The following is a 19,595-nucleotide window of genomic DNA, read 5'->3' as shown; positions in this document are numbered from 1 at the left end:
GAGAGAGAAGGAGAGAGGGAGAGAGAGAGAGAGAGAGAGAGAGAGAGAGAGAGAGAGAGGGAGAGAGAGAGATGGTCCAATTAGGCCTGACATTTAATGACCTGTGTGTTTGACTGCCTGAATGGACCTGTCTGCTGACTACTGGGACTTATACAGGAACAGAGGAGACTGACTGACTGACTGCGTGTGTGTGTGTGTGTGTGTGTGTGTGTGTGTGTGTGTGTGCCTCCTCCTATAGACTCCTACTGGGAGCACTGGACCTTCTCCAGACTCTATTCTTCACAAGGACCCTGAGCCCAGTACAGAAACTCATTAGAAAAGGCTTTATGTTGTCAGAGTCAATTTAGGGGCTCTGGGAGTGTGTATACATGTGACATGCATGTGTGAGCGTGAGTGTGAGCGTGTGTGTGTGTGTGTGTGTGTGTGCATGTACGCGTGCCGGCATGTGTGCACATGTGTGTGCATATGTGCGTGGTTGAGTGTGTAGGTATGTGTGCACTGAATGTGTGTGTTTTAATATGTGTGTATGCATATGTCTGTTTGTGAATTCATGTTTGCTTGAGCGAATAAGAATGTGTAGGTGTGTGTGTGTGTGTGAACATTTATGTGTGTGTATGTATGTATGTATGCAAGTGAGTGTGCGTATGTGTGTCTGTGTGTGTGGGTGGGTGTGTGAGTAAGTGTGTGTGTTCATGCTCTGTGGCTGTGGTGAACTATGAGCATTAACTGCCCCCCTGCCAAACAGAGAGAGGGAGGGTTTTCTCACCGTTGAATATAAACATACCAAAATAAGAGACACCCATGTCTTGACTGCATTAAATACATATTGTTTCCATAAGGGAGTGGTTGAAGACCTTTAAAGTTTCCCTTTAGAGTTGTGAGGAGGGGCACTTTGTGGTGTCAAATTTACCCTCTGAAAGCTTTTCGACAACAAATTTAGTCTGAGACATATGGTCTACATTCATGTCAGGTCTATGTGCTTTTTGAAAATAACCTCAAAGGACCTAAAGAATTAAAAGAATTCTAATAAGCTTGGTTTAGTCTTAAACTGAGCTTCCTCTTGTTTTTGTTTTTGATGCCCTATGCCTTGCCCCTGTCCCACACTCTAACAAGGGTTTTCAACAATAATTTGAGAACTGCTGCACCAAGAAACACATAAACTCCAGAGTGGGTCCCCACAAAGGAATAAAATGCAGCGCAAAACTCATAATACAAGTAAAAACTGTTGTATTACTTACGGTGCACTAGGTTTACAGTTACAAAGGGCACACAGCCATCACAGAATGTGTTTTGACTAGCAGGCCTTCATCAGACCTTTAGTTATACAAACATTTCTGAGAGACATAGCTGCTCTGGAGGCAGATGTAATCTCATTGGTTGAATTAAACCTCCATGGGCGTAGAAAAAAAAAATTACAGTTTTTCTGGGCAAGTAAAAGCTGGTCACTATCTGACGGACCAGTAAGATAGCGGTTACCAGTACAGATAGAAAGGGCTTATAAGAACAATTACAAAAATACGGTCATGTTTTCCAGTAATTAACTGGCTAAGGGAGGAAAAAACACATGCTCATGCCAAACATGTAGGCTGCATGTTTCTAGGAAAACATGCTTGTTTGCTCTGAGTGGAAAACATGACGATGCCGACATTCACCTCCATGCTTAAAGGAGGCATGTGTACCACATTCTGAATTCTCTTACATGTGGTGGGAAAATATCCTCATAAAGCCAGAGCACATACTATAATTAGCTGATGTCCTCCACTGTACCTGTAAAATGCAACAGGTGTCTGTTAAACGTAAATGAAAAGTCTTTCATGGGTTTACAGTGGATGTGAGGGAGTTTATTCAGGCTGTATGAGGCTTTGTCAGAACATGAGAGAAACACCAAGGCACTTTATAAACGTTTCACATTGCAACATTAGTGAACGCAACTTTAAAAAATTACTATGCATTGTCATTAAAATTTATTAAGTTAATAGTTCAACTAGTAATGCATATGCACTCAAGAGGTAGATAATACTGTAGGTAGATAAGATGACTAGGTCTCAAACCAGCTCATACTGCAGAACATGTGGATGTGGACCAGTTGTGTTCCTAATAACTCAATGTTTCCTGTAAGAACCTCCTTTCCTGGACACCCAGGCAGTTATCAACCCAAACTCCCTGTGAAAGGCCATATATCGGCCAAACTCTGACTTAAATCTGTGTTTGTTGGATGTTTGACTCAAACCAGTTATTCTGAGAACTGTGTCCAGATGCCGAACCAGTTTATCTGAAGAAGTGAAAAACAACTCAACACTTCACACAGAAAAAGAGGGGTTATTCAAGGTAACAGAAAAAGAGAGGGTATTCAAGGTGAAATGAACATTAAGGCCGCAGTGTGATTGTTGAAAAGTCCCCGTCAACACTGCTATGTAACATTCCCTGCATTCTCAAGTCGTTCTTTACAGCACCATAAAAATCTGATGTGCTGTACAACAACATGAGCCCAGTTCCAGGCAGAACCTCTCTAAAATGGTTCTTTACGCGCCAAAAAGGGCCTCCACTATAGCACAAGCCACAAAAACAATTTTCTCGCACTGTAAAGAACCCATTTATGTGAATGTATGTGTTTTTTACATGATGCACGCATGCTAAGAGAATGATGCGGTGTATAGTGTAACTAAGATCATGTGTTGCCTTTGTGTTTTTTTTGTGTCTTAGGCTTTCAATGACAAAACCCCCATTACAATTACGGAAAATAATGATATCTATCTTCTTGCAATATGGGAGGAAGAGGACAGCCAGGGTTTGTAGTGGCTATTGCCCATGAACCATTTCAATTGCCAGCTAATGGTGTTTTTCTTTGTTTGAAATGTGAACCAACTCTGATAGGTCCCAGAGCCGAGAACGTGCATACATGCCTGCAGCTTACAGAGCTGCAATGTGGGTGGAGCTGTGGGTTTTGGAAATATCTTCTCCATTGTTTTTACCCACTTTTACTAAAATTTTCAAACAAATTTCTTAGAAATCTGTTGCTTTTGTATGTCAAATAGTGCTAAATAGTGCAGCAGCTATGGACCACATCAGCTGTTACTAGAGTGTGAAGTCGTTTCAAATCATGGCTCAACGCAGCTCAACTACAGGAAACAGAATTTTAAGCTCTGTGACTGGCTGTTTCGACTGTTTCCCAACATTTTTATGCATGAAATTTTCTACCCTTGACCTATTCTCCATGAGCCTGAATTATTTCAACACAGTTGCTATTTGTTTGTACTGATGATTAAATCTAGGAGAATTTCATGTAAGAAAGTGTGGGTTTTTTTCCATTCAACTTTTTAGACTATCCAGTATAAGAGACCTACCAAGCACAAAGAAGAAGACAAAGAGTAGACAGGGCACATGAGCGCCACACTGGCAGCAGTCAATAACAACCAAACAACCAGAATAAAAATGGACAACACAGCATGCAAAAGTAAAAGTTGTAGGCCTACCCACATACTGTGTGCTGAGAGTGTTTTCCTCTGAACTGTATCATTGTAAGGATGGGAAAAGGCTCTGAAATTTCTAATTGTAGTAAATATTTTTATATGTCATTATCTGTGGTCAGAGAGGAACCTCCATTATATCAAAGGAGCAGAACATTGATTGGCCAATGTCTGTGTTTTTTACTACAAAAATTATCTTGTAGTCTTGCAGCTTTATTTAACTGTTTCAACAGGTGTGCTCTAAAATGCTTTACACCCATGGAGGCATGGCTCCCACGCCACATAAACATGACACATACCAGGGGACATGCTGAGCGTACGGCCTGGCTGAAGGCTCGGCAACAACAGTGGGAATGCAGCGGCAACCAAACAAAACACATGTGGTGTGACTGTTGCAGGCAACCATGACTGTTCTCCTCGCTGGCAATCGTGGAATTGTGTCAATGCTAGGGCAGGGAGTTAGACAAGTTTTTTTTTTTTTTTTTTTTTGCTTTTCCTCTGTGTACTTTGTCATTCAACCAGTTGTGTTTGGTGTTTTCTCCATCTTTGTCATGATGAAATGAGCAGCGTGTCACCACAGGGTTCTGGAGTGTAACACATTCTCTTTCCATGTTTGTTCATGCTCTCTAACTGCATGTTGCTCTCATTCTTTCACTCTTTCTTTGACTTCTTCTCTTTTATTCTTTCTTACCACAGTCTGCATCAATGCACAGCCTACTAAAACCGCCTATTTGACAATATGCAATATGCTTTAAAAGCAAGACTTTACAAAAAAGACTGCCAAAGCTTATAAAATCTACCAAAGTGGTTCTGGGTCCTCAGCCATTGCCCCTCTGCAGCAGTGAGCTCATATCCAAGTCTTACATAGGGCACAGGGCTCAAGCGCCGTAGTGGAGATCTGTGCTGTTTGATAAACATCACACAAACACACACACACACACACACACACACACACACACACACACCTAATGGGTCTAATGGGAACAAAGTCAGCAAAGCAGAAGAATGTGAATATTTTCTTTAATCTACGCTGTGTTTTCATCAATATCTGCACTGGCAATTATGTGAGGGATAATCTGTGATGGGGTTTGCATTAACAATACATAAATTGGTATGTTTTGATGATTACTTGAGGATATGCTCTGTAGGTAAAAAAAATTCTGTGCGTATTATTTTTGCACAGGTCAGACACTCTCATAACAGAGACACTATAAACTAAGATTTGGCTATGTTACACGCTATATATTGCACACTTTGAGAGACTGTGGATTTGCCAAAATGGATTAAATACGGCACATATTAAAGTGCTAAAGTAATAAATCATTCAGTTCTTCCCGACACAGTTCTCAGTTCTCTTTGAACTGAATATTTTAGTCCAATTTGAGTTATGAATCCTTTTAGTATGTCTGCGTACCCTGCGTACTTCACTGTACCCATCACTACAGTGAAGAGCAACTTCTTAGGTGTAACTGAGGTGTAAATGAAATGCATTAGATGGTAGAGTCAGGTTTTCATGATTGAAGTAAATGTACTGACATTTTCTATGAGTCCACTTGGATGCAATCTTTATAGTTTAGGGATGAGGTGTCACTCTCATCTGCCAACGTCCTGAACTAGTCTCGTTAAGGCCGTGTCGATGTTGTCTTTACTGTGAGCAGAAATCAACCGGAAAACGTGTGGGAGGACAGACAATGTAGCCCAGTGGAACGATTATAGTTGTTGATGGTCTTGTATGACCCTACTTGCATTTACCTTTTGGGGAGGAACAAAACATTGAGTCTTCAAACTCTAAATAGTTTCTTCTCATTGCCATTGGGGGCTATTAATATGTGACACTGACTACCTTTAGTATTTCAAAACTAATATATTTCAGCTGTAATAGCCTTCCATTTTTTCCTTTTGCAGCCAAAACAAGTCACTACAGAGACAAATGGCACTCCAACAGGCGCCTCTGAAGCTGATAAGTGTCTGGGCTCTTGCACAAAGACATTTTGGCAGCGACAGACACTGGCTGTCACGAGAATTGAACTTGTGACCCTCCAATTATGAAACACTCTCCCTCTAATGCTACCCTGCCTGATGAACAAGGCTGACACAGCAACCATCCATCAACATGTGTAACCCTCTGGAAATAATGGACTGATAAGGCAGCTTGTAACCACAAGACAAATGCATTCATGAAACTTCTCTCTTCATCTGGTTCTTTCATCTTCTGCCACTTTATTTATATCTTATCTGCCTCCATCTCTGTTGCTGCCTCTTTGTTTCATTTCACCCCAGTCTCTTGTCCAAAGATTTAAAATCAGATGTGTTAAAGAAAATACTATATAATCATTATCCTGCCAGAAGTGTAGATGTGTTCAGCTAAAGATGTGACTCCATAGTTCCACTAGTGATAAATGTATGTGTCTGAGTACACAAAAGTCGGACCATGAAGTAGGGAGAGGGCCAAGGCAGCGTCAAAGCTGAAAAACCTCCTAAATAGTTAAGTGTGAATTCAAACAAAACGCAAATGCGGATTATGCTGAGGGTAGGAGCTGGGGTGGTCGTGTTCACATCGGAAAACTGGCAACCATCATCAGTGTGTGTGTTTGAGTGTGCACACACATCGTGTACGTGCATGCGAGGAAGGTGTCTCAAGTGCCATTACACTGGAGCCACTTTTGGATGGCCAGCATTTCCCTAAGGAGAGGCTAGTTGAAAAGCTGGGTTTGATTACTTTCTAAAACAAGCTCTACATAACCAAATACCCCTATGACAGCATCAAGTTGTTCCAAACTCCTTTTGGCTGCAACTCCACATCTCTGCCCCTCACAACTTGGGAATACGCACGCACGCACGCACGCACGCACGCACGCACGCACGCACGCACGCACAAACATCCATATCCATTTAATGGCATCAGCCTTGTGGTTATGACTGAGTGGCTTGTGGTGAGGTGGTCTTGAAATGGAATCAAGATTAGCTGAGACAGTTGATTCCTCCAGGATCCTGCTGGTCTGAAGCCAGACAGCTCTTAAACCTGTATCTTAATCTCACACACACACACACACACACACACACACACACACACACACACACACACACACACACACTCTCCCCTCGTGACTCTGCCTGTATTTGACTCTTTCTCCTTGTCTCTCTCCTCCAATAATACTGAGCTGGTGTTTACAAGGAGGCCACAGCAGGGTAAGAGACATAAAATCTGACACACCTCTAAAAGCTCTCTCTCTCCATCTCTCCCTCTCTAACTCTCTTTCACACACACACACTCACACACACACATGCAAGCACACACTCACATATGCAGTCACTGGACTCTGGATTGGATTGGCCATGAGGCAAGTATGGCATCATGCCAGGGGATTTTCCAAATCAAGCTGGAAGAAGGATTGCAGTGGCGTAATTCTGAAGAGGCTGGAATTTATTACAGCGCTGCGTTGCAGACTGAGAGATATGAAATAACAACAGCTAAGGCTAATTTCCATAACTCACACATCCAAATTTCCACTTTCGGGTTTTATTGCTCCAATCACCAGAGGACTATGGTGTTTGAAAGAAATATTGTTTGTGCTTCCATAACTAGTCTACTGACTACTGGGAACCTGAAATCTGAAGTTCAAATACAATCAGTGGATTTACATGCTGCACTTTCCTAATTGGGTTATTCCCCACACACGAGCAGTTATCTGGTGTCTGAAAGGCCATGTAAACAAGAAACAGGGCTTCCATAATCAGGTGAAGAGGTTAAGAGAGACCTGGTTAACACAGCTATATTCCTGCTGGAGAGGCCTGATGACTGGGCTACATAAACGCTTACTTGGTTTTCTTAACTGCTTTTCAAATGTTTTCAGTGTCCCAATGCGGAAACTAACACAATAAACACCCTCTGCGCAAAGCTTGGAAAAATAAAAACACCCTCTGGTCAATGTGATTCAACAATTCATTGAACTCAGTGACACATTTCATCCTCACATCAGATCGTTTGTGGTTGATTCTGGCTGTTAATACCAAGAGAGGCGGCGCCTTAACCGACTGCCGAGCTGTAACATGATTGGACACACTATCAAAGGTCAGCATCAAACTAGGTCCAAGTTCAAATAATTTGAACCTTAAGCTTCACGACTAATAAATTTTGGTAGGTGTGTTATGCCAAGTGGATTGCTGCTGCTGAGACGCTGTCAGGAGTCCCTCCATAGGAGATGGTTTGACTCCGTGCTGCGTGTTTTCATCTGTAAGCAGCTGAATGGCCCCAGGCAAATCATGTACACAGTTTTGTTGAGATTTGCTGGCTGTCTTGTTATTTGGTACAAACCCCAAATTCTGCCAAATTGTAGTTACATTCTATTAACTGAACATTTACATTACATTGAACTATTACATTATCACTGTATTATGGCTCAAACTTGTGGCCTACAGTGTAAGACTGGACAGCTCCCTGTTGTTAGTTGTGGATTTGTGTAACCCTACCTCACCCTGGGACTATTCCCCCAGACTACAGGCTAAAAAATGTGCACTGAGCAGGTTTCTTAAGACAAATACACACACATGCTCACCAGGGCTTTAGTCTCTGGACTGTAAAGCAGGTCATGACATGGAGCACAGACACAGAAGAGGGTTAGGTCTGAATTATGAGCATGTCTTGCTGGAAATGAATAGGACTCTACAGCGCCTTGATGCAATACCTGCCAAAGCTGCCACATGGGAGGAAAGACGATGACCTGCTGTTAACAAGCATCTTGGCTGATCACACTGTAATCAAAAAGTCATCAGATCCAGGTGTTAATGCAATCAAGATGTAGACTGAAGATCTCATCACCCAAACAACTTCTGGAAGTAGTCAGAGGTGCATTTAGCTACATAACCAACAAACTGATCTGAACATGCTGTGCAGTAAGTGCACATCACTGGTTTAGTGCACATCACTGGTTTAATCACTAGCCTTTGCAGAGGTTATTCATTGCAACACAGAGGCACACATATCCTCTTGCAACCCTGCGTCCTTGCTTGAGGACATTATAAATGTGGAGCTGTATCTCTCAGACCTGATGTGCCTTCAAGAGGATAACCTAAACTTTACTCTAGTATGCCGTTATAGGAATGCTTTCGATGAAATTTAAGTAAATCTGATTTTTTGAAGTATGGAAGACAAGCCCGTTTCATGATGTCCTTGGAAGTGGACACTGGGTCAAAAAAGTTCAATTTTAGAGGGAGCTCAGACCTCACTCCCATTGGTTTTAATGGCGCTGCACACACACACACACCTTTACCTGGGTCACACACACCCCTGTCTGCAAAGGAAACATGTGCAAGGACCAAGAAGCCTCCAGCAAGTGGGTCGTCTTGGAGTGCAGCCAGAAGTGACACCTGATGTGCGGCAAACAGATGGAGCGGCCTGCAGTCTTGTAACGGATGTTCAGGCCGGTGTGTTTGTCCTCACTAACAGCTGTAGTTCGGCCCCATGATGGAGGGGCAAAGTCAGCAAACAGACGAATGTTATCCCGACTATACCAATCCTAGAAAGTGTCCTGACCAATCCCAATCCTGACCGCATGTACTTTGCATTAGTTCAAGCAGGACACACAAGTAAAGCACAAAACATCAGCAGATCATCAGCTGATCCAAACAAACACTGATCATGTTCAGTGCTTCAGAAATTCTTAACTGAATCCGGAGGCAAGAGAGTAAAATTCTGACGACTGAATCGTAAAACAACCAAAAAAGTAGCCGGGACTTGCTCCGATCTTGAAAATCAGTTGTGATATCAAATCATGGCTGGAACCAACCTCAAACTCATATGGTGTCTCCGTAGTCATGCAGAAAAGTGAGACTTAAACTTTGCCTCCCTGTAACCATCAGAGAGCGTAAGAGGCACACAGCGTAAGAACCAGCTTGTTTTAAAATAATGCCACATTCATTCTCAATTTGTCTTGAGCAACAGGCCCATTACTGGAGCCCCGGAGTGCTTCAAGTTATTGTCATTATGTGTGTGTGTGTGTGTGTGTGTGTGTGTGTTAATGGAAAACCAGAAGAGACAAATGCTCAGATTGAAAGGGGAGTAAGGTTACATGCCAGATCCCACAGTGTTACCTGAGACTGACTAAGTGCTTTAATATAGCGATGGCAAAGGTGTGGGTAAAAGTGTGCATGTGTGTTTGACTGTGTGTGTGTGTGTGTGTGTGTGTGTATACAGTGCATGTGAACCAAGAGTTTTTCAAAGATCTGGGAACAAAAAATTATCACTATTTTCTCTCCCTCCCCCTTACCCACTGTATTTCAAATTTAGCCTTGCCTCTTTCTTTGTTTCTTTGTTTCTTTGTTTCTTTCTTTCTTTCTTTCTTTCTCCACCCTCAACTAACAATGACACTTTGTTATGACAGTTAGCAAGTGACAAAAATTTCTCTTGTATTTCACATAACAAGAAAGACAGCTATTCTCAAACCAAGCCAGCACAATATGCACAGTACCTATCCAAACATTTTTACACATACATGTGCACACATGCGCCCTACCTGCCAGGCAGAGTCCAAAGATGCTGAGGAGAACCAGGATGTAGAGAGAGACGATGGCGTACTTGATGGCGGACAGGGAGTTCAGGTGACTGCAGCACTGATCCTGCTTCCTGCGGCGCTTCGCAGAACCTGACCGAGGCAAAACAAATACTGTTACTCAAGACATCCAACTCAAGCATAAGTGCTGTTAAAGCAGTAAAAAAAAAAAAAATCAGAACATTCAAAGCTACAATATGCAGTTTTTTCATGTCTAAGTGTCTGACATTGACTTTTCAATGATAGGCTGCTTTCGAGCATATACTACATTTTCAAGATAACAGTGCTACATCGTTACCCAAAGAAGGGGTTTTGGATCTGATGATATTCACTGTCTTTCTCTGCTTTATCTTGATATCTTACTATTCCTCAGTCATCACTTAAAAAGCTATTTTAAAACAATGTCGTTCATTTTGTGATGTGATGTGGGTGGAGAACATTGTAGCGACGCCTAGTGGTTGATTTAAAGACTGCAGTGTAGCCTTGGATTGAGCCGCGACCTTGTCAATGACACTTTGACATTCCATGGTGCCAACAGCGAAAAGCCATTCCCTCGAAGACGAGTCCTTGCAACGGTTAACAGCCTGTTTGACCCAATTGGTGTTGCGGCTCCTATTACCATCCACGGAAACGTTTGACCACGACAGCTCACCAGCAACACCAGCGACATGGGATGCTCCCCTCCCCGTGGAAAAGACGGTAGAATGGATTGCATGGAGAGATTCATTGGAAGATCTAGAGCAGAGCAGATCTGGAGCAGAAATCCCTTGAGCCTACACTCCAGCCTCTCTCTCCTGAGCTCAACGTAACAGATGCTTCTATAAAGACCATCGCAGCTGTGGCATACCTCGAAGTGACAGATGTCAAAGGAAAACAAGAACTGTTCTTTAACTTGAGTTAGGTGCAGCTGTTCTGGAGAATGCTGATCTGCTTGTGAGTGAGTTGGACATCAAACCCGACACTTTCAAGTCCTACACTGATTGCAAAGTGGTGTTGGGGTATAGCTATGATGAAACCAGGAGTGCCCACAATGACAGACACAACTGAGGAAACATCCTACAATCTCATCAATCCTGAGTCTGATAGAGAGGTCCAATGCCACACCACTACAGCCACAGGCTCCTATCAAGGCATTGGTTCACATTGTTTTGAAAGGTTTTCCACATGGCAATCACTTGTCAGAGCTATTGCCTCCCTCATCCACATCGCTCGATCCTCCAAGTCCAAGAAGAAGGGCAGCAGCAAACAAGATCACAGTGGTTGGCATGACTGGGTGTAACTCATGTACTGTCACATGCAAAACCCTCCATCATCGGATGTGTACAAAAGGAAGACACAGACATACTTTGGAAACTGTTCTTCCTCAGGCCATTTACCAAAGTAGCGGTACTGACGTCTCCCTAAGCCTCTACCAAGGACAGTTTCATGCCTTCATCTTCAGTTTCTTGCCTGTCTTCAGTCTCTCAGACTTTAGTTAGACATTGAAAGTGGTATTGTGTTAAATCCTGCATGACTTAATGTACTATAGCTTTAGATGTTATTGCTCTTCAGTGGTTATTTGTGATCACATGGGTGGAGTTATAGTTGGAGACCAGCCATTTTGTTTGGAGATTTTAGACTGTAAATTGCACAAGACCTCTTTCTGTTCAATCGTTTACATCCACGTGTTGATCTTGGCAGAAGCTTTGACTGTCTATTTGCTTAATCTTTATGGATAAATAATTTATGATAATTCCTCAATGTGCAGGGCAGCCATTAATGTGGCATTACTTTGTGTTAAATACATTTTAATTTCTACACTATATTGACATTAAGAGCATTTTCTTCTTGTGTATTTTAATACCAGTTTCACAAAATGTATGGAAAGGCTCTGTTGAAAGCAGCTGACGAAGACAAACAAGTAACCAGCCCTAAACTTTCCTGCCACGTCTGAGTCATCATTTAACCCTTTCAGTACATGTGTTTAGCTATCCATCACTTCATGAAGAGCCACACACACTGGGGACAGAACACATTTTGTGCTTTTTTTCTGAAGCAAATTAGCTGAATAAGATACCACACTATTGTTTTATAACAGCTGTCCTACCTAATAAAGAAAATGTGGAATGGTGTATCTCATTCTTCCTAATGTCTTTCAGTAATATGTGGTCTGAGTGGCAGCAGTGCTGAGGTTTGCATCTTTCACACAGACTTAAAACCTGACTCATACTGACAGCATGCTGAACTGATAAAAAGCATAGGATTTACACACACTTAGTCAGTCATAGTCATGCAAGGCTGACAAAGCAGAAATTTTAAACACATTGATGACCTCAAATGATCTAGCTTGCATTATGAAAAATTAAGTTATTGAGACTCTGAGTGATTTTATATGTGGAAAACCTCTAAGTCTTCTATTCTTGTCCCTTATGTTCTCGGGAGCTAAGCTGGGGAATCTAAGAGTGGTTTCTACATTATAGTCCAAGGCCAAAAACATACATCATAGCATGCACACACACACACGCACGCGCACACATACACACATACGCAAATGTGCAAATACATCTATATAACAAAAACCATTGTGTGTAAGTCACACACTCACTGAGGAGTCATTACTATAACTCATGTCAGCACTTAACACTCCTCTCCGGGTCAAACAGATGTTCAGGAATTAGTCTTGATAAAACTGACACAGTGCTGTTTATGCATGATGGAACCGCTTTGATACTGTGTGTGTGTGTGTGTGTGTGTGTGCGTGTGTGTGTGTGTGTGTGTGTGTGCTAGATGGACTGGGAGGAGGCAGGGATTAGGCTGTTGATGCCGAGAGAACGTTCACTTCAGGCCAAGAGGATGAAATAACAAACAGAGATAGTTTTTCTGAGGTCACATTCTTCATCAATCAGTCTAGCAGAGCCTTCAGTAGTCCAACAGGAATTCACAGCTTCTTCCAAAACGTCTTCCGACATCATCACATTAAAATATACATCGTCTCCAAGTGATAACAAGTGATATTTTCATATAAATAGATGTCCGTTTCTGATTAATGAAGCACAATGGCGATTCAACCAATATCCGGGTTCAGGAAACCTTTTACATGTGTTCTCTAAATACTTGCTGGCTGCTAGGTTTATCTTTGGAAAAATCCACACTATCAGTCACCATTATGGGTTGCCTTGGTTTTTTAATGATGCCTCTTAACTGTAACACCCATGGTTTCCATCACCTCTGAGGTGATCGTCATCTCTGGCCCCTGTGGTGGTGCCAAAGACTTCCCCTGACCTCAGAAATGACCTTCGGTGAAATGCACATGTGAATATTCATCTCATAAAGCTATGCACAGAAAGCAGAGAGCATATTTTGTGCAAAAGAGCGTAGTAACTGAGCCCGACCTGAACCTGACGCAGATAATGTAAGCTGAAGTATTCAGTTTGCGTTATCTTGCCACACTACTGTTGTTACCATGGTTACACCTTCCCTGTTTACATGTGTGCAGGCATCTCGTAAATGACTGTCATAAGGTATAGTTTTAAATCGGCTACAGGTGGATTGCATGAAGCCGATGCCGAAGCTGATTGTTTGGTTGACATGACCGAACCCAACATGAACATCATTTCTAAATTTTTGTCGGGTATCAACCCTCAAATAGAAACAAATAACTATTTACAATGTGTAATAAGGCAGTTCAAGCGTTCTCATCCTTAGAATCACATTCCTAGGAAAATCAAACTTCTAAACCCCTAATTCCATCTGGATGAGTCTGACTGGGGGAAGCAATTGTAATGATTATCAACATACTTGAGCATTTACATTTTGTGAGACTTTCTACTTTTACTGCACTACTATATTTTACTGCACTATTATAGATGCGCTAATAGGTGGAAATTTTGTACATTGCGCTGCACTACTATTACACTGCTTAGGATTTTTTAAATAAAACACGAGGATAAGTCAGATGGTGGAACTGTACATCGTTTTTTGTTAAATTACAAGATATGTATTTAAAACACAAACGATACACTGTGCAAATAAGACAGCAGTGGAGTTGTTGTAAGGTTTATTTTTTCAGTTTGGCAGAGCCAGGCTAATGACTCCCATAGACTTCAAGTGTTTATGCTAAGCTAACACAAAATGCTATCCATAGGAACTGAACCAGTGGATGTGCAGAGGTGAAAATGGTATTTAAGATCTTGTCTCAGTCTGGGTGAGTCGGCAAAGGAGTATTTAATCTATTGCCCCTTTTCCACTAGTACCTACTCAGCTCGACTCAGCTCGACTCGGCTCGACTCTACTCGCTTTAAGAGCTTTTCCATTAGGTGGTAGTACCTGCTAGCAGGTCCCATTTTAGCACCTACTCAGCCGGGGTTCCAAGCGAGCTGAGTCGCGCTGAGTCGAGCTGAAAATGTGACGTAAACGCCGTGCAGGCCACTGATTGGACAGGGAGTGACGAGAGCGACTCCCGTGAAGTTGTCAAAGTCGGAAAATGGCAAGCACACCGCTACCGCGGTCAAATAAAGACGTGGAGACTTTTCTGAGCTTGGTGGCGGCCCAAAGAATCCAGAGGGAGCTGGACGGTGCGCCGCCTTGCTATGACGACTCCACCCACGGTGAGGTGCTACTCAATTGTAATGGAAAACCACCTAAACCGTGTCGAGGCGAGTAGAGTCGAGCCGAGTCGAGCCGAGCCGAGTAGATACTAATGGAAAAGGGCCATAACACTCAGAAAAAGCCATTCTTCATGACTACTTTTGCCTTTTACTGAGTGCAGAACTTTTAATATAAAAATTAAATGATGTTGATACATTTACATTTACATTTGATACATTTCAGTGTTTTTTTCTGTCTCTGGTTGAAATACGGACAAAAGTGTAATAAAATAAAATCCCATCAAAGACAGAAATCTCATGCATGTCATGTATCTATTTTCATAGTCGCAAATGGTAAAGTGGCTTCATGTTTCATGTAAAATCTAGGGTTGCAGAAAAGAGTGGCACGTTGGTCATTCAGACATTCTGACATTGTGTGAATGAATAAACAAAGCAGAAATACGTCTAGGTATTATCTTACCTTTGTTCAAAACTTGAAACACACACACACACACACACACACACACACACACACACTGACAGGCCAACCTGTTGCATCAACACTATGTCTGCAGCCCAGCCTTCCCACAGCATGGTTTCATTTGGACCATGACAAGTGAGGTTACTGTCACACACACATACACACACACACACACACACACACACACACCCTCCTCCCTCCCCGCTTCCCCTCAGTGATGAAGAACACACACACTCCCCCCCGCTTAAGACAAACACAGCTGGCTCAGATGTGTGTGTGTCACATGGATGGAATGTATAGAAACAGAAACGGCGCTCCACACCAGTCTGCTTTTTAAGTTAAGCACGGACCAGCGCTCAAAAACAAACTTCAAGGAAGAGAAAAAGTGACTTAACAGCATACAAACCCAAAAAACACTTTGGAAAAAAAAAAGTCTGTAACTGAATGGAGAAATTATTACATTGTTTTTTCAGCATGAGGCATTACAAAGTATCACAGTATAAACACAGAATATAACTGATTGATATTTGGTTAGAGAATTCACACATCAGCAAATGAAAGTTTTTAAAAGCACTGATGTGTGACATTGTGGGTTAAGCTGAGTGTTACTATTTTAGCATTTGATTCCCCCATGTCTACTTTTCTAAAATAAAGCATGCAAAGCACTGCATAATCAAAGACAAAGAAATGACAGAAACAGGTTTGCACCAGAAGAGGACAGTGTCAAATGAGTTCTGGTGCTGCCTGTACTCAGGGGTGGAGACAAAAACAAAAACAAATCATATTGTAAAAATAGATGCCACACAAATGTTGTGATATGACAACAGTTGTAATTCAACACCTGCCTCACAGTTACATAAAGCCAATATAGCCGATACAGTCAGATGCAATTTAAGTGAACGCAAAGTGCAACAAAAAATGCATACAGTCTGAAAAAGAGAAAATAAACTTTCAAGCAATTTCATATGCCATAAAGCTTTCCCAACAGGCGGGCTGATGTCAGAGAGGCACGTCTAGCAGTTTTCACAGAGAGGGGATATTCATTGACAAGACTGTGTGAATCAGAGTCATGGCTGCAGTATAAAAGCACTGGGTGGTTGAAAATAAGATGAAACAAAGTGTGCACACGTGTGGTGGTAAGTACTGTTTGTAAGAACAGACAGACCATTTAACTGGCAGATTAGATGGGGATTAGCAAACTTGGATCTGCTTTTTTATGAGTGAACTTGGAAGCGCAACAGAAGATCTCAGTGTTGAAATCAGACTCAGTTTTGACATACACACACACTGACTCTTTTTCAACACAGGCCAATGTGAGTCAATTACAGGCACAGTTATTTGACTGTTTTTGGTGAGGTGAGATAAGTGAATTCACGAGGGCAATGGAAAACACAGTATTATTCCTCTTACTAACTCAAGTTTCCAAATCAAGTACACATGGTGCTTGGCATGGGTGGGAATCCTTGGACGCTTTTTCTGTATCTGGCAGATTATAGTGACATTAGTAAATCTGGCTGTGAGCAAAGCCTTTTTCCCAAATGTCTTTCTTAAGGGCATTATCAGTAGCATTTTTAAATATGAATATATTATTGTCAATTAAATTGTGATTCCTAGGTATAAGCATGGTAAACCAATGAGACTATGCTCAAAAGAGTCTCTGTGCCACTCAAGAGTGATAGTGCTTCTCAAAATCAAGACCACATTTCCCATAAACCCCATAGCTTCCTGACCCACTTCCCACTCCCCGACATCTTTGGCTTTAATGAAGAGGATAAACAAGTTGGAAGTGATTTTTCCATCAGCCTTTCACTGCTTTCACCAAATGATGTGCCAGAAACTCTGAAAGCGTCAGTTTTGTTTGTGCTGGAGGAAGAACACTCTCCTCCTTTCTGGTCTTGTAAAGCAATGCATCAGATTTCCCGTCAAATCTGACTTGTGAAAAACACTGAAAAACATCAGGCCTCCCTCCTCACCGCCCCAGTCTCCCCGATAGCAGGCGAGGAATAAGGCAGGTTCATCTGGTGGGATGGAAGAGAGCGGTAAGCCTGAATGAAATGACTGTGAATAAAGTTAAGCCACATAACAAATGGAAAATAGTCTTATGTGCAGTGTTACATCATTGTTTTTTTAAGATTATTTTTTGGCATTTCTGCTCAATTTGACAGTCACAGTGGAGAGACAGGAAAGGCAGGGGGAGGGGGAGGGGCAAGGGGGGGCTGGGGGTGAGATGCAGCAAATGGCCTGAGGTCGGATTCAAACGCAGGCCGCTGCGATCAGGACTCAGCCTTAACAAGTGATACGTGCTCTTTTCCGGTGAGCTTCCAGTGCTACATCATTGTTTACCAGCTAGTGTACACTGTGGGTATGTCATATGCCATGGTCTGATTTTAAACATTTAAATAAGCCTAAGTAAAATGGCTATCTTGAGAGTCCTCCAGTGTGATTAACTTGTGAGACTTGGTTTGCAGGGCCGCACAATGTACACAACGTAAAATGAGAGGAAGTGGCCAGCAGAGGCTAATTTTTGGGGTAATGGACTTGTTTGTTTCTGTGCTGTACTAATGCCTCTTTTAATATCAAATTTCAACATCAGGTTTTCACCAATTTGCACCTTTAATGCAAATCCATCAACGTCTCATCATAAGAATATTAAAATGTCATATTTACCCTATGGATGAATCACAAACCAATGAATACATATCTTGTTGTGTATTGTTTATGTGTTGTTATTTGCGTAATACATATGTGAGTATGCCTATTTCACATATCTGAACAAAGGTGTTGTTAAAGCTGCAGCCTGGCTGGATGAGGGGTGAAAAGAAAAAATGAAGCTGTTAGTAGTGCTAGGCAACGATACTGTTAGTTGACATAACATGCATATTAATCCAACGTTAAAAACTGTAGCTAAAACAAATGCAACACCATGATAACTGGACAGAATTGTGCGTATTGCTGTGGAGATGCTGTGAAGGACAGACATGGATAAATAATCCGATTTATATCTGCAGGCGACACAGTGATTCACAGCATTCTGTGAGCATTACCTGCTGTGAGTTTTAAGAAGTGACAGGTTTGCTGAAAGGATGTGTGTTTTATTTTCCAAAAATCAACAACGCCAACTCGAAATGGATAGATTATCACCTACGATACAGCTCTGATGAGCGTTGCTTGGGCATCTCCTGGTTGTTCATAGTGTGTCCCTCGCAGGTCGTCCATTAGTGAGTGACCCCAATCAGTGCGTCCATGAGCGAGTAAGTGTGTGAGTGACCACAAATTGGCCCACAATGTAGCCCACAGTGGCAGTGCTGCTCGTGCCGTGAAAAAAAACAGCTCACTGTAAGTTACTGTGCGGACAAAATTTGCTCTCAATTTGTAATATTGTGATGTAATTCATAGAGTAATAGTTGTCATTTATCATATAGCGAGGGAAGAATACTTCAGAGGAAACATATTTAAGTGGTAAAACTACTAACTAGACAAAACTATGACATGAATCTACTCCATTACTATAACTTAAGTAACAGAGAACTCCTTCTGGTTACTACTTCTGCATTTCACATACCAAAAAAATCACATACCAAAAGGGCAAAATTTGTTCTCAATTCAGTATGTTTAACCCATATTGCACAGTGCTTCCTGTTATTGGGTGGGATCACAGTTCTCATGCCAAACTAAACTTAAGTGTTGGCTTGGAGAAACCTCTCTCTCAACATCTCAGGCCGACTTGTTTGGATCGCTGTATTCTCACATGCACAAATGAACCAAACCAAGAGGGAGACTTCTCCAGTGTGTGAAATCTCTTCTCTTACTCCAGTAGGTGTGAAAACACCATAGGATTAGTAAACTTGGAGGCGTTCCTCTGATGTGTGATGGATCTGCTCGGACTTGGCAGTGTCCGTTAAAATGTCAACAAAGCCTCCGGCTGGTGTTCGCTAAGACTTTCCCACCAAAGTCACACATTCATAAGTTGAAACTTAAGAACACCAATTGAGTCAACAGTGGATTCGTTCAGCTGCACCTGTCTACCCACACATACAGAAACAGCAGCGCACACACACACACACACACACACACACACACACACACACGCACACACATGCACACACATGCACACACACATACACCAATGGACAAAAGGGTACACCAAGACAAGCACCATGCTGTCACCACTTGGCATTCATAAGTCCAAGAACGGCATCTGTTTGTGTGTGTGTGTGTGTGTGTGTGTGTCGTGTTTTGTACTTCTGTTTGTACCTCTGTAGTGTTACCCTTAATATGATCTCAGCATCCTCCATAAAGTCTGTAACTGAGCCATGACTGACCTCTCTGTTTGCAAACACACACATAAACACGGGCCCAATCACTGATCTATGATAAAAACTGTTTTGCAGATGATTGATGTGGGTGCGCTATATTGGCACGCCCAGTTTTGTAACACTTTATAACAAAGGCTTATAATCAATAAATCTGTAATTTCTCGCTCTGTCAACCTCAGCTGAAGTTTTCTCCTTTAAACAATTTTCCATTTCTCGTG

At 42.0% G+C, this 19,595-nt stretch overlaps 1 protein-coding gene across 1 annotated transcript in view; it reads right to left on the bottom strand.

The window, feature by feature from the left end:
- Positions 1-19,595, bottom strand: part of scara5 (scavenger receptor class A, member 5 (putative)) — a 90,157-nt gene that overhangs the window by 63,571 nt on the left and 6,991 nt on the right. The window contains exon 3 of the mRNA XM_030047738.1: positions 9,980-10,108. Coding sequence (XP_029903598.1) covers positions 9,980-10,108 — 129 coding nt within the window. The remainder of the gene's footprint in view (positions 1-9,979; positions 10,109-19,595) is intronic.

Source organism: Myripristis murdjan, chromosome 24, assembly GCF_902150065.1.
Source record: "Myripristis murdjan chromosome 24, fMyrMur1.1, whole genome shotgun sequence".
In the NCBI taxonomy this organism is placed as follows: domain Eukaryota; kingdom Metazoa; phylum Chordata; class Actinopteri; order Holocentriformes; family Holocentridae; genus Myripristis; species Myripristis murdjan.
Note: the sequence above shows the minus strand (reverse complement) of the source record. Positions and strands in the feature narration are given on the sequence as shown.